The 14983-nt window shown below is 48.4% G+C and overlaps 1 protein-coding gene across 1 annotated transcript in view; it reads left to right on the top strand.

Annotated features, from left to right (window-relative positions):
- The window catches only part of CD6 (CD6 molecule), a 39761-nt gene that overhangs the window by 11800 nt on the left and 12978 nt on the right, over positions 1-14983 (top strand). The window contains exon 2 of the mRNA XM_055315164.1: positions 14785-14853. Within this exon, the coding sequence (XP_055171139.1) occupies positions 14785-14853 (69 nt within the window). The remainder of the gene's footprint in view (positions 1-14784; positions 14854-14983) is intronic.

Raw genomic sequence — 14983 nt, 5'->3', positions numbered from 1 at the left:
GTCTATTTAAACCTATCACCATCACATATCTCCGACAAATATTACTTTAATAAATAGAATATGTCCGTATCAACAAAAAACTGAAAACAAAGTGACATTAAAGAGCTTGCTATCCAAGCCTGGGTCACTCTCCCCTTGCACAGAGTGTTGGGTATTCAGAGCTGAGCAGCACCACCCCAGACTTGTAAACCTGAGCCCTGACGAAATGGAAAAAGACAAATCCATTCTTACTATGTGCATACACATGTGTCCACATTTCCCCTTTTATTTTTTAAAGATTTTATTCATTTATTTGATATACAGGGAGAACACAAATGAGTACTATTTGATATCCGATCTTAAATTGCCTGATTTGGGGAAACAATGCACTAGTGGCAGGGTCAGGTGGGTGGAGGTAGCAGGGACAGGGGAGGGCCGTGCTGTGATGGAGGGAAGTATAGTCTGCGGGGCCCCTCAGACCAGGAGCAATCAGAGGCCAAAGAGCTCCCTCCCATTCCAGTAGTCAGACCCCAGCTGCCTCAGTAGACCCATTTTAGCTTGGAGAAACTGAGGCCCCCCAAAGGGGCAGGGACTTACCTAAAATCCTAATAATGGCTGGGCTTAATTCCACCATCTTTCCTTGTCACTCCCACCAGCTGAAAATTCACACATGCTGTAAACATTTGTCATCCTTATTGTAAAAATGTTCTGATAACCACATGAAAAGAAATCTCACCCAGCGCCCTCACACAACTCAACCTTTCATTCTGGAAGGAGGGAGTTTGCAAGTCCCTAGAGAGATGCGGAAACACATTCTCATCACATGAAGGTGAGTGTGCAGATGGGCATCGTGCTGGCTTTGATCAGTATTTGTCAGGGTGGCTGTGAGAACGTGGAGTCCAGAAAGAGAGCCTCTGATTCCAGGCTCCAGTGCCTCCTCTGTGGCCCTAGGCAAGTTTCTGAGCCCTTCCAAGGGAAAATGGGAACACTCGAGTGCCAGCTTCTCCATTCTTACACTCTAGATGGGCTTTACACCCCTCTTGAACATCCTTACAGTCCATTTCCAGCCACTTGCATGTGTGCAGGCAGTCTCCGGTCCAGCCGTGTCAACAGAGTCATGAAACGGTCCCAGGAAGCACTTGCAGGTTCAGAGTCTGGCCATCTGAAAGTGAAGCAGGGGCTCGTACATGCACCCTGAGAGTACCCCTCTTCTCCCTTCTGGAAGCTTCCATGGACTCTCCCTAGCTCCTGCCTCTTACTAAGGCAACCTTTGTTAACAGGCAGAAGTGACTTCGTTTTCTAGAGCTATCATAACTCAGTACCAAGATTGTTGTGTGAGCAACAGAAATGTGTTGTCTCAAGATCTGGAGGCTGAAAGTTCAAGATTAGGATGTCAGCAGAGTTGGTTCCTTCCTTCCCAGGCTGTGAGGGAGCGTCTGCTCCAGGCCTCTCTGCTAGCTTCTGGTGTTTTGCTGGCATTCTTTGCCATTCCTTGGCTTGTAGGAACTCCAGTCCAATCTCTGCCTTTATCTTAACACAGCATTCTTCCTATGTGCTCACACCTGTGTCCACATTTCCCCTTTTCATGAGGATATCTGTCCTGTTGACTAGAGCCCACCCTAATGACTTCACTTTACCTTGATTGCCTCTGTGAAGACCCTATCTCCAAGTAAGGTCACATTCTTAGGCACTGAGGTTAGGACTCTAACATACCTTTTTTGTGAGACTCAATTCAACCCATAGCAGTATCTGTGTCTCTGTGTGTCTGTGGCTCAGGAATGGAATTTCTGGCTCACGACTATGGAAATGTTTTCTAAAGTGGTTGTCGCGTGTTCGCTTCAGCAGCACATATAATAAAGTGGTTGTCCCGACTTTGCTCCCCCCAGCAGTGTACAGAGTCCCTGCTCACCTCCATTCTCAACACTCAGCATCACCCCCACGTCTTAATCGTAGACAATCCAATGCATATTAAGACAGTATCTCCCTGTGGCCTTACTTTGCATTTGCCTAATGATGGTGAGGCTGGGTACTTTCTAGAAGTTTATGACTCTTGGGTGTTTCCTTTTCCATGATGTGCTTGTTCTGGCTGTTTGCCCATTTTTCTGTTGCTTGCCTTTTCTTTATTAATTTATACACAAGCTTCTTTTTGGAGGAGGGTTTCTATTAGGAAAGGTGAGTAGAGGGAAAGAGGGAGGGGAAGTTAGGGCAATTTTTCTGGCCTTAAATTTGGAGGACTGATCCACACAGTTACTTTTTTGGAGGAGGGACAGAAAACCACTTCATGTCCTCCATCTCTTCCTGGAATCTGTGAGGCCAGGCACAATTCAGAATCTACAATGTTTGGATTTCACAAAGTGAACATGGTACCCTTTTGTATATTTTGTAATGTCATGACCAGGGCCTGGTCAGCCCCTGGAATCAAACACATTAATATTTCTGCAGCAAAATGTGTGATTTTCCACATGGAGTAAGCAGGGACTATGAATGCCTTGCATCAGTTCAGGTCGGGTGTTGCCACCAACAGAGTTATGAAAATTCTTTCAGTTTGGGAGTCTCTGGGGCTTTCGAAGGGCAGGAAAGAATAGTGCATGCAAACATCCTAAGTCAGGCCTGTGGTGCCTCCTTTCTCTGCTGATCTCTTGATTGCTTTAGGAAGGTGAAATCACCACCACATTTATGTGGAGAAAGATCACGGAAGCTCAGAGAGGTTAAGAAATCCAGATCCTGGTATGAAGAGGAAGAGGTAGGATTTGAATCCACGTTAGTCTGACTCTAAATCTCACACACTTCCGACTTTACCGTGCTGCCCCCCAGCCCTATGGGGGTGGCTTCTTGGCTTCTCTACTCCCCAGGACTCTGGAGTTTGGAAACAGAGTCACAAGTCAGAGGAATAGATCAGGAGGGTGGAATGCAGGTGGGAATGAGTAGGTGGGAGGTCAGTTGGCTGAGCCAGACCCTCAGCCCAAAGCAATGGGTGCTGGTGACCAGAGCCTGGGGCTCTCACCTCAAACCTCTGCAAGACTTTCCAAATGTCAATCATACTTTGGTACTGACCGAACATTCAGCCAGGCCTCTACTTACCCCGGATTCAAGCCTAAAGCCTGGGCACCATGAGGAGAAGCACTGACCAGAGATCTTAGTCATCACGGGGGCAGAGGCTGAGAAAATAACAAGTCTTCCCAGTATTTAAATCAGGGCTCAAGCACCTATGCAGAGAACGATGGAGAATGATGGGGGAAGCCTGGCCATAATGCCAGGCCACCAGCAGGGAGAATGGGTGGATGTACGGAGAGTGGTGGCTTGCTGCTGCCCTTGGTAATCTCTCCTCCTGGCCCGCTTGCTTCTGGAAAGATGCAGGTTAGATGTCCCAGGTTCTTGGTCTAAGGCTCAGACAGCTCTTTCTCTCTATCACTTTTTCATCCCTGAGAACTCCTATTCGTCCTCTAAGACACTGTCCAATTGTCACCTGCTCTTTGGACTCAGAATTATTCCCTCCCACCTCTACTTTTCCCAGAGTACTTTGCTCTGACCCCTGGGATAATGATTACGCCCAACTATAATAAGCTGTGAGTCCATCTATGTCCACCACAGCATGGGCCCTGTGATGAAGCCTGGCTGAGAGTGAGAAATGAATGAATGCACCTCTTTGACTAAGGGAATGCGGAAGGATTTTGGGGCCACCTCACAAGCACCTTGCATGTGACTTGTGGAGGGGAACATGGGGCACTCTGAAGCCTGGCAGCTAAGAATGTGTGGGCTTGGCCTTGGACCTGAAAATCATATTCTGCCCCCACTTCCACCCCGGAGATATTCTGGTCCCAGCCTGAAGTCACCTGCTTGGGAAAGGCCTTGGTTCCTTCTCAGAGGGAGGCTGATGTCTTACAACAGCTCTTGGTGCCTGACGTCAGGGGTCCCTTGTCTTAAGGGGGCATTAGGCCACCTCAGGAAGCTGTTAGCTGTACCTCTAGGAGTTGGGGGGATTTTTATCCTGTGCCCACACTCGAGCTTCATTCACCCAGAAACTGCTGCTCCAGCAGCTCTCAGACTCTCGAACCAGAGTCCCTCCTAAGAGCCAGTGGGTGGGGACAGGCCGCCTGGAAAACCCAGCGTGTCCCAGCAAGGTTTCGGCTTCCACTGAAACCCAGAAACCCAGCCTTGCTTCCTGCACAGGGGGCCAAGCTCTGGGGGATTTTATTCTTGAATTTCACTCTACCTTAGCATACTAGTCCCTGTCCTGCCTCTGGGCCTTTGCTCGTGCTGTGGTCCCTACCCAGAATGCCCTTGTACCTCCTCTCACTGAGGCTGCCTGAGGTAGTGGAAAGGGTGAACATGGAGAGCAAACTTGGATTTGGATTTGGGGTCTGTCAAGTCTAAGCTGTATGACCTTGAGCTGGTAACTTCATTTCTGTGAGCCTCTTTGTCAGGAAAATGGTTTCATGGTAATACCCTCTTCCCTGGGTTGTCACCAGGATTCTGTACAACAATGTAGATAAAACACTCCATACAAAGGAAATCCTCAGTAATTGTGGGTCCGCCCCTCTGCCCCAGTGAAACCCTCCTTGACCATCAAAGCCTGGCCCAAAGATTCCCTCTGCTGCAGTGACTTCCTGGACTCTCTCTCCTCTGGGTTCCTTAAGGATATCCTTCATGCCTCCAGAGAGAAAGGAGTTGAGTCAGCTCTTGACACCTAGACCTCCTGACCGGGCTCTGGGTTGCAGACCAACCTGGGGCTCCCTCACCTCCACCTTCCCACAGCAGAGCCCACAGAGGGCCTGGCCATGGTGTGATTCTGTAAATGTTGGTGGAGGTGAGGTGAGTGATAGGGATTTCTGTGAAAGAATAATGGTAACTAGGATCTGTTGGGCATTTACTGTATGTCCTGAGGTATTTATCAAGTGGCAATTCAGGCAACCCGGGAAACCCTCTGCCTGGGTTCAAAGTCCTGCTTTGCCTCTTCTCATCCCTGTCATTCTGGAAAGTTCCTTAACCTCTGAGACCCTAAATTTCCCCATCTATAAAACGGGGACAGCAAGAATACCTTTGTCTGAGCATCATGAAGGAGATGAAAGAATTGACAACTATTAAAAACCCCTGTAAGCTCACAAGAATGATTCGCAAATAGAATTGATATGACTCAGGCAACTTATAAAGGTTTTTTCAAACCCGGGCAAGTTTGATTCAAGCACCCCACCCAAGACCTGCTGAATCAGCATTCTAGGGAAGGGACCTGACATCCATCTCCTGCTCTCAGGGGTCTGAATTCTATAGGGGATCAAGCAGATGGGGCCCGTGAAAGACTTGCTGCGCTCTCCTGGAAACCCATCCTTCCTGTTATTTCTTGGGATTTATATTGAGCTGCTCATGATTCTCTGTGCTCAGTGGTGTCTCATCTTACTGCCTGGCACCTGAAAAGAAGGTATAGTCTGGCATGGGAACCTGAGTAAGTCTTGGGGTCAGGACTACAGGAGCCTTTGCTTTTGGAGGAACTCCTGTTACCGGGGCAACCGCAGGCCACATCTCACCTCCAGGACCATTGGATGCCATCTTGAAGAGCCAGGGAAGGGGGCAGGAAAATGTGAGTGTGGGGCAGCTCTGCTGAGGTTCATAAGAAAGATGGGGAAGAAGGAGGAAGGAAGGTAGTCTTTGGAGAATTGGAGTAGTTGCTTTACAGAGGAAAAGGCTGAAGGGCCCTCACAGTCATCTTGATGCCCTCCTCTATCCATTCACAGGACTGGACAAGAGGAAGTGGGCCAAAGCCTCAGGATGCAGGATAGTAATGACTGCGGCCATATGCCATGTCTTATGCATGTCGCACGTGTTCTTCACACAGTCCTCAAGGCAACGCGCTATGGCCCAGATATCGTGTACAGTGTCAGCTTAAAACTGAAGTCTGGCAGGGTTCCGTGGCCCTCAAGGTCACACAGCCAGGGGTCAGCAGAGAGGGTTTCGGTCACTATTCTGTCTATTTCCAAAGTCTGCATTCTGAATTATGAAAATCTCAGGATTTCCTGAGAGATGCATTGGTGCCTGGGAAAGGCCATGGACCTTCCCACTCCCAGATCTTCCCAGCCACACTCATCTCAGGCACCTGCTCCGGGCACGGCACGTGGTGATAGGTCAGTGGGTGTTAATGGAATTGGATGCAGGCCAGTTACAGACTCATTTCTCAGCTCTCAGTATAATGTCACTCATACACCTTTGTTTTCTTGAGTAAGAGAGAGAACAGGGAAGTTCCAGAAATCTAACAGACCCCAAAGCCAGTTATGTTATATTATTCTTTTTAAGATTATTATTTATTCATGAGAGACACAGAGAGAGGCAGAGACACAGGTAGAGGGAGAAGCAGGCTCCATGCAGGGAGCCCGATGTGGGACTTGATCCCGGGATCCCGGGATCACGCCCTGGGCTGAAGGCAGGCGCTCAACCACTGAGCCACCCGGGTGCCCCTATGTTGTATTCTTCTTATGGTAGAGCTTCCCTTTCTGTGGAGTTTATGAGTTGCTGTTGTCCTTGACCTCCCCTTGGACTTGATGGTGGAGGGGATAGAACCCCCCTGCACGTGCAGGAAGGATGCCATGCAGGCAAACATCCTCTGTCATGTGACAGGGTGACACAAGAAAGGTAAAAAGGCTGGATTTCTCTGACTTCTAACCCTGCTTCCCTCCCAAAGGCTCTACCTCCTAATCCTATCACACTGGGGAGGATTGGCCGGGGGAGGGGGGGGAGTATAGCGTGTACATTGAGTCTCTTTTGTGTCCCTAAGCTTTTCCTAAGTAGAAGAGGAGAGAGCAAAAACAAACAAAAACTCCTGGCAATTAAAGTAAACTCAGGCCAAAACACCAAGTCACTGACCTGAGGTTCCAAGGGAAGAGAGGTCACCCCAACCTTCTTGGGATTGGTGATTCCCAGCAGGTACAACCTGGTCTGCTCCCCACAGCCACCCGACACCAGTCCCCTCTGTAAGCAAGGGCCATGCTATCCAACCAAGCCCCCAAGCCAGCCTTAGTCTCTGACAAAGCTCAGTCCAACTGGGTGTCACAACCCCTCCGTATCCCTTCAAAGACAGAACACCGCGAGCTGCCCTGAATCAAGTTTTTTTTTTTTAATTTTTTAGTTTTTATTTATTTATGATAGTCACACACAGAGAGAGAGAGAGAGGGGGAGAGACACAGGCAGAGGGAGAAGCAGGCTCCATGCACTGGGAGCCCGATGTGGGATTCGATCCCAGGTCTCCAGGATCGCGCCCTGGGCCAAAGGCAGGCGCCAAACCGCTGCGCCACCCAGGGATCCCTGAATCAAGTTATATGTTACTTGTGTGAGCCAGCACCATGCTTCTTTCCAATTTTAATGGAATTCTAGGTTGTCCTGTTTTTCTTTCTGGTTGTTCTATGGATTGTTCCCCCTTAACAACCTCAGAGGAATTTCTTGAAAGAAAAACATTTACATAGTCACGGCCCTCTCCCTGTCAGGGAGCCTTTCCTACCTCCCTGGCTCTGTTGGTGGTTGATTCCCTTCGAATCATCCCTTTCTCCTCAGAATTGAAACAGGGGCTTCAGATGGTGCTGGAGCCAGTCTGGTGGGCAAGGGGCAGGGGCAGCTCGTGGCTAAGCTGGTGGTCTTGTCTCCTCCGTGTGATGAGGGCTGTGGGACAGGTGCCATCCCAGGGACCCTTGCCCGAGGAAGGGTGGTCTCCCTTATTGCAGCTCATCCTAGGCATCAGGGCTCCTTTTGGAAATTAGTCCTTGGGGCTTGAGTGCTGAGCTGTATCGCCTTTGGGGGGTGGGCTATCATCTCTACATTCAAGGCTTGCTGAGCACCGTAGAGTTGGAAGGACTTTGGAAGACCCCCTGGCTTGTCCGAGCTCCCTGACCCCCACCCTCAGCATCGTCACTGAAGCAGAGAAAAGGACACTGGACTCCAACCTGTGGAGTAGAGTGGTTAAGAGTCTGGCCTCTGGAGCCAGATAGCCTGGGTTCAAACCCCAGCTCTGCTTTTTTCTAATCTTGGGCAAACTACTAAAATGGCCTTGTGCCTCATTTTGTGGGCTTGCTGTGAGAATTAATTAAATTAAATTAAATTAAATTAGATTAAATTAATTCATCTAAAGTATTAGGAAATTAATTCATTTAAAGTATTAGGAAAAGGCCTGGTGTGTAAAAAAGTACCAAATATATGTCAGCTGTATCGCTGAGCTGTGCCAGGGCCAGGAGGTTTGTGATGGGTACTTGGCATGTCTTGGGGCCTTCTCTTTCCTTTCCCATCAGAGCAATGGCAAGAATCACAATGTCTTTCCCTTTCCTCCACGCATTTTGAACACAGAATGCTTCAGATGGGTAACTTTCTGTCGGTGTGGGTCGGAAATAGAACACTCGGTGCCCATCTGGCTGTCCCCCAGATACCCATCTGCAAACTGGGAATGGTGGTCCCACTTGCCTATCCGGTGAAACTTGGGGCTGAGGGCCAGCGGATGCTCTGGACAGCTCCTTGATCCAGTCCTGACCCCTTGAAATATCCTGAGTGAGCGCCTCAGGAAGAAGGCCAGTGGGCTTTCTTGCAACCTTTGTCCTCCTTGTTCAGGACACAAAAGGCTGGTCTACATAAATAAGATTCACGGTGGTCTCCAGCAGCACAGTCCAAGGGAGAGGGGCATACCCGCCCCTGCCTTGGCAGTGTCCTAGAGCAGCAGCAGGGCTACAGGACCAGTGTCCTGGGAGTCTGACTCGCTGTGGACTTTGGGGTATGCTTCCCACCCCCCCGCTACCCAAGGCCTCAGATTTTGCATCAGTTCAATGAGATTGTAGGCCTGGGTGGTAATAATAATAATCACATCTGGGTGGTCTCAACAGTTTACAAAACACTTGCTCACAAAAAGCCTTCTGAGAGAAGCACTATGAACTCCAGCTTGCGGCAGGGAGACTAAGGCTTATGTGTCTAAATGACTCCTTCCTGGGTCCTGAGGGCGGGGCTGGGACTCCTGCCCTAGCCTGTGGGTGCAAGGTCCATGTTCTCCCTGACACCATGCAAATATGATGAGAGCTGCGTTTGTCATTTAAAATTTTCCAGAAGCCACATTTATAAAAGTAAAAACAGATGAAGTTAACATAATGAAATATTTTACTTAACCCAGATGTCCAAAATATCATTTCAACATGCTGTCAATATAGAAAGCTATTCAATGAGCTATTTTACATTCTTTGTGCTTTTTTTTTTCCTTACCAAGTCTTCAAAATATGGTGTGTGCTTGGTACTTAAAGCCCACCTCCATCGAGACATTAATTTTCATCAGCAGGACTTACTCTATTTAGATTTCATAAAATTCACTATGGAAAAGGTAGATTTGCAGGTCTAAGTTGCTCTTTTTTTTTTTTTTAAGTTTTCCAATGACTGGATCAAAAATCATTTTTTAAATTAAATTTAGATGAATTGAACTGAGTAAAATGAAAATTTCAATGGACAGTGCAGCACTACACAATTCTCCATTTTGGACAAAATGATCTCTAACATTTCTAGGTTTCTGCTCCTCTGTTGCATTTATACATAAGAACTCTTTGCATATGAACCCACCACTGAAATGATAGACTGAGAGTACAGGACAGAATTCCCATCTACACCAATTGGATGTTGGAAGTTGTACAATATAGTGATTTAAGAGTGGCTTTTAGAGCCAGACTGCCCAGATTCTAATCTTGCCTCTACCACTGACCAGCTGGGTGGCTGTGGGTAACTTCCTTAACCTCTCTGTGTTGCAGTTTTCTCCACAATGACGCAGGGATGCTAATAGTAGCCACCTCATTGGGTAGTCGTGAGGATTCAAGTAGCTGCTACATGTGAATAAAGCACAATGATAGCAGTTGTCTCCGGGGCATACAGTGAGTGTTCAATAGACGCTACCTTTCATTATATATTTTATCTAGTTATAATGGAAAAATGGAAGAACTAGAAGAGTCCAGAAAGCTATCAAGCTGTTGTCTTGCAGGTGAGAAAACAGGTTCAGGGAGTATAAAAGACCCACCCTCGGTCACAGAAAGCTGATGATAATCAGCCGGGACCTGCTTCCTTCCAGCTCGGTCCAGCGATCCCATCATGCTGCCCCCAGTGGTGCTGACGGTTACAGCAGAGGAAGCCCCTGGACCCACGGAGCACAGGAACTGCTCCTTTCGCCGCCAGGACCTAGTGTGGCTCTGGCTGTCATGGCCACGTGACCTGCCAGGTCCTCTCCCAAGGTTCTGGGGGGAAGAATGAGCAGACATCCTGGGAGCTAGCCAAGTGTTCCCCCAGAAAGAAAAGGCCTGTTTGCTTCCTTGGAGACCTTGAATTTTTATTTTGTTGTAAAAGATCTTAAAAATTTAGAGCAACACAAAGAGAGAGAAGATAAAACTCACTGCTAGTGAGTGAAAAAATGGGGATATTTCTTGCTAGTGTTTTTATTTTTCCTACGGCTTTTTTTCCCCTGTAGTAGAGATCGAATTTCATTTATTTATATCCTTTTAACATCCCTTCTGGGTGAGGCACTGTGCCAGGTGCCAGGGATACAGGAGTGAACAAAATAGAAATACTCCCTGTCCCCATGACCCTGAGAATCCAGTGGGACTGATGGGAATCAACAGCTCATTTCCAAAACCACTGTGATTGGATGTGGCTGGGGCCACAGGGGAAATAGGTCCCAGGGTTCAAGGAGAGGACAGAATAGGGGACCAACCTCAGGTTCCCCCTGGGTCCTGGAAGATCCTCAGAAGCGTGAAACCAGGCTGGGCAGGGGCAGCAGAGGCTGGAGGGGAGAGTGGAGCCGTATTTATAACTTTCGCCACATCATTAAAAATACTTTGTGAATGTTTTTTGCATCTATTTTTAGTGTTGATTTTCCTAACCGATCTCACAATTTTGCTGTATCCAGCTCAGGGGGATTTCTAATGTTCTTACTATTAGAAAATTAGAAACAACATTGGGGAAGACTGTCTCCCACGCAGCGGCTCTAAGTCCTGGCTGCATGCAGGGTCTCAGGGGTCATCTCATTTCATATTCATGATGAGTGGCAACAGTGGGGAGCAGAGGGTCCTACTGTTCCAGTTCCATAGAGCAAGTGCCTGAGGCTAGGAAAAGTTAAATGATCTGCCTGAGTCACCCAGTTAGAAGGCTTCCCAGCTGGAGAAAGAAATCTAGAACTTTCTTTTTTTTTTTTTTTAAGATTTAATTTATTAAAAAAAAAAGATTTAATTTATTTATTCATGAGACACACACACACACACACACACACACACACACACACACACAGTGAGAAGCAGGCTCCATGCAGGGAGCCCGATGGGGAACTCGATCCGGAAGGCAGACGCTCCACCACTGACCCATCCAGGCGTCCCGAAATCTAGAACTTTCTGGTTCTGGATTATCTCTGTGTAGTAGTCCAGATTATTTCATGACAGGTTCCCAGAAGTGAAAATACTGGATCAGAAGGGCTTTGTTTGTTGTTGTTGCTGTTCTTAAGGTTGTTGACATATGAGCTCACAACACTTCACACTGATATTAAAAAAAAAAAAAACCCACAATATGCTTTGTGGCAGGTGTTGCATGCCGCACACCGCATGCTGGTCCTCTCTGTGGGGCTCACCCAGTCCACCCTGCTTTGCCCCCAACCCCAACCCTGCAGCATGTCTCACCCATCAGCCACTCAGCAATCACTATGTACCTATGCTCTCCTTGACACATCGGTTGGAGCCTGGGGCAGCAGATGTTTCCCTCACGCCTGTATGGGTGCCCAGGGCAATGTTCTGGTGAGCTCCTGAAGGGACCGACAGCTTCCCTGCCTGGCTTGCTCTGATATTGGGCTGGCCAGCGAGGCCCTCAGCCTCTCCTTCAGTGGATATGTCTCCTCCCTTTCCATGTCCCCCAGTTCTTCAGCCTCCGGGAATCCCATGGGTCTGGGTGACACAAGAGGACATGTGTCCCATTTTCCCAGGCTCCAGGCAAGGTGACTCTTCATTTTTCCTCTCCTCAATCACCTTTATTTCATGTCCCTTTGGCATCTTGCCCGGGGTACCCTGTACAAGGTCCTGTCCGGTCCTGCTTGGGGCTGGCCCTGAAAACCTGCCTTCCCTCTGGGCTGGGGGGAAGCTTCTTCTTCTCCCACTAGGACATCCTCCATCCCCTATCCTTTGCAGAATGGCGGGGGCACAATTCAAGATGATTTTCTGGGGCACGCAGGATAACTGAACTTAGTAAATGAACTTAGTATCGAATAACACTGAGCCGCGTGGTAAGAAAAATATTGAGGGGAGCCCGGGTGATTCAGTCAATTAAGCATCTCAGGTCATGACCCAGGGTTCTGAGATTGAGCCGCATGTCCAGCTCCCTGCTTATCGCAGAGCCTGCTTCTCTCTCTCTCTGTCCCTCTCCCTGCTTGGGCGCGCGCTCTCTCTCTCTCTCAAGTAAATAAATAAAATCTTTAAAAATATTTAATTGTTTTATCTTCAATGTTCTGTCATTCTTTCTAATCCTAATTAAGGAGACAGTCTATTTGATGATAATGTGTCTTTTTTTAAAGATTTTATTTATTCATGAGAGACAGAAAGAGAAGCAGAGACACAGCCTTGCCCTCCAGGGTTTCCCAGTCTTCAGAAAGCCTGTGTGCTTTTACACATGAGAAAGTGGCTTCCCAGGCCCAGAGAGATACACACAACCAAGCTCTGGCCCTCTGCATACACACACATGGTCACACGTGCACGCGCACACACACACACACACGCACACACACACACACCAAGACACTCACTCCCAAATGGTCATAACCGCACGCTCACCCCTCACACACACAATCACATACACAGATGCAATCGCACTGCAGCCAGCGTCCCAGTCTCCCCCGTGCCCCAGCACACACATCCAAAATGGCTCTGGAGCACTGGGGCCGTTGCTGTGGGAACCAGGATCCTGCCATCGTAATTTGTGGACCTTTGAATTCTTGTTCTGAATATTACATTAGCCATGGAGTCTGTGCTCGGAATTCTGACTCACTTCCCCTCCAGGGGGTCAGGCTGGGCAGCCAACCAGGGACTTGGTGAGGACAGGCGATTCTAGGCCTGATTACTTTCAATCTAAGGGATGGAGGGGTCCAGATGACACTTGTTGGAGAACTGAGTCTGCAGGCCAGGTGTGGTGTGTGTGTGTGTGTGTTCACATCTGGGTGTCACAGTCCAAAGAATCTGCTTAGGTGAGGCTAAGAATCTATAGCAGCCATACATCAGTCTGTAACCCCTCTATCAGCAACAAGCACAGGCTGAAATCTTCATGGTTTAACCCACTAAAGGTTCTCTTCTGGTTTTGGTGTTGTGTGGTTTTGTTTTTGTTTTTTTGCAGGGAGCACCTAGATCTGAACTGGAATACAGGTTCACTTCTCATACAAAATTCTGGTGGAGGCAGCATCCCCCTCCATCTCAAGGTTGCATCAGAGCCTCAAATCCTAGCACAACAGAGAAAAAAAAAGAGATGGCACATGCTCACTGCCTCTTACCTACATGGGCCTATCAGTGAGCACATGGCCTTCTTCCTAGACAGCAATGGCCCAGCCTAAGTACCAGAGATCCCGAATGCAGAGGAGCTCCTTGGGAGCACAACAGTCTCTGCCACAGCCCTCCCTTTGTGCCTCCACAAGCTGCAATCTCCCTGCCCTGCATGGAGCACATTCCTGGGAGACTGTTCAAATCCAGGTTCTGTTTCTTGCAGAGCAGGGGTGGCCTCGAGGCCATGGATCAGTCAGGGACCCAACAGGAAATGGGTGGCACTATCACAATAGGAGAGTTTGAAGGGATTTATTCATAAAAAGACCATTTATAAAGGATAAAGTAAGCAAGAACTGCAAGCAGCTGAGCTGTTGCCACGCTGGACCCAAGGAGGCAAGAGCAGGGAGTGAACAGTAAGGCCAGGAAGGAGGGAGTCCAGGAGAGGGGCCCAGAGCCTTCAGGTGGGGGATCTCACAGAGGAGGAGCCAGAGGAATATGCACACCTACTCCATTCTCCTCCCTCCCTCCCATCTCTGCTGGAGCTCCCATTGGCTGAGCCAAACAGAAGCCAAAGGGCCCAGGCAGAGGCTGCTTTGGAGGCTCTGGAGGAACAAAGGGGCAACCACTTGGCTCAGGAGATGGATTTCTATTCTCTGGGCCTGGCTTTCTGATTTGTAAAAAGCGAACACTAATATCTACCTCACTTCGTGGTTGAAGGAAGATGGAATAATTCTGTGAATAATGTTTGCTGGCATATGTTCGGCCCTTGGCAAACATTAGTTTCTCAGCATCTGAAAGCGCTTGCAGTCTGATAGTCCCTCTCCAATGCACCAATCACCCCAAAGTCTGGTATGGATTTCCTGAAACAGATTTTCCAAACCAAAATGTTTTTCCTAACAATAACTCCAATTTTTGAGCTTCTTCTGTAGTCAAGTATTTTACAGTGCTATGGCCCTCAGTGCTATGGCCAGGAAATTGGGATTCCTGTCAAGAGAGGTTAGTAACCCACCCATAGCCACCCAGCCAGTACATAGATCTGGCCCCAAAGCCCACAGTTGTTCCTCCCTGCTCTGCTCTGATTTCTGAGCACATTTATACAATTCAAAGATGAAGTGGAAGAAGTTGCAGCAACAGAGCTTGAGAATTTCTCTACCCTGAATGGAGGCAACAATGCCCATGGCCCAGGACCATGGCATTTCAAAGTCCTCATGTAGCCACAGCTCCAGAAAATGTCCCTGTCCTTCAAGGTAACCTCTGTGCCCTTTCCCCCTAAGCTCACTCACCCACCACAGCTGCTACTGGTTGATTCCAGGTCACCTGACTCCAGCCCCATCTGATCAGCCCAACACCAGCAGTGCCAAGAGCCAGACCTTGGAGCCAGGTGAGTTGAGACTCCTTCTGGGGGCCCACAGCCAGGTTTCTGAGACCAGGCAGGTGTTGTCTCAGGTGATGGGGAAGGGAAACAGACTTTTAGGCAGTGTCTCTAACTTCAGATAACACTTCTTCCTGGC

This window comes from Nyctereutes procyonoides, unplaced genomic scaffold (assembly GCF_905146905.1).
Source record: "Nyctereutes procyonoides isolate TBG_1078 unplaced genomic scaffold, NYPRO_anot_genome, whole genome shotgun sequence".
Classification (NCBI taxonomy): domain Eukaryota; kingdom Metazoa; phylum Chordata; class Mammalia; order Carnivora; family Canidae; genus Nyctereutes; species Nyctereutes procyonoides.
Note: the sequence above shows the minus strand (reverse complement) of the source record. Positions and strands in the feature narration are given on the sequence as shown.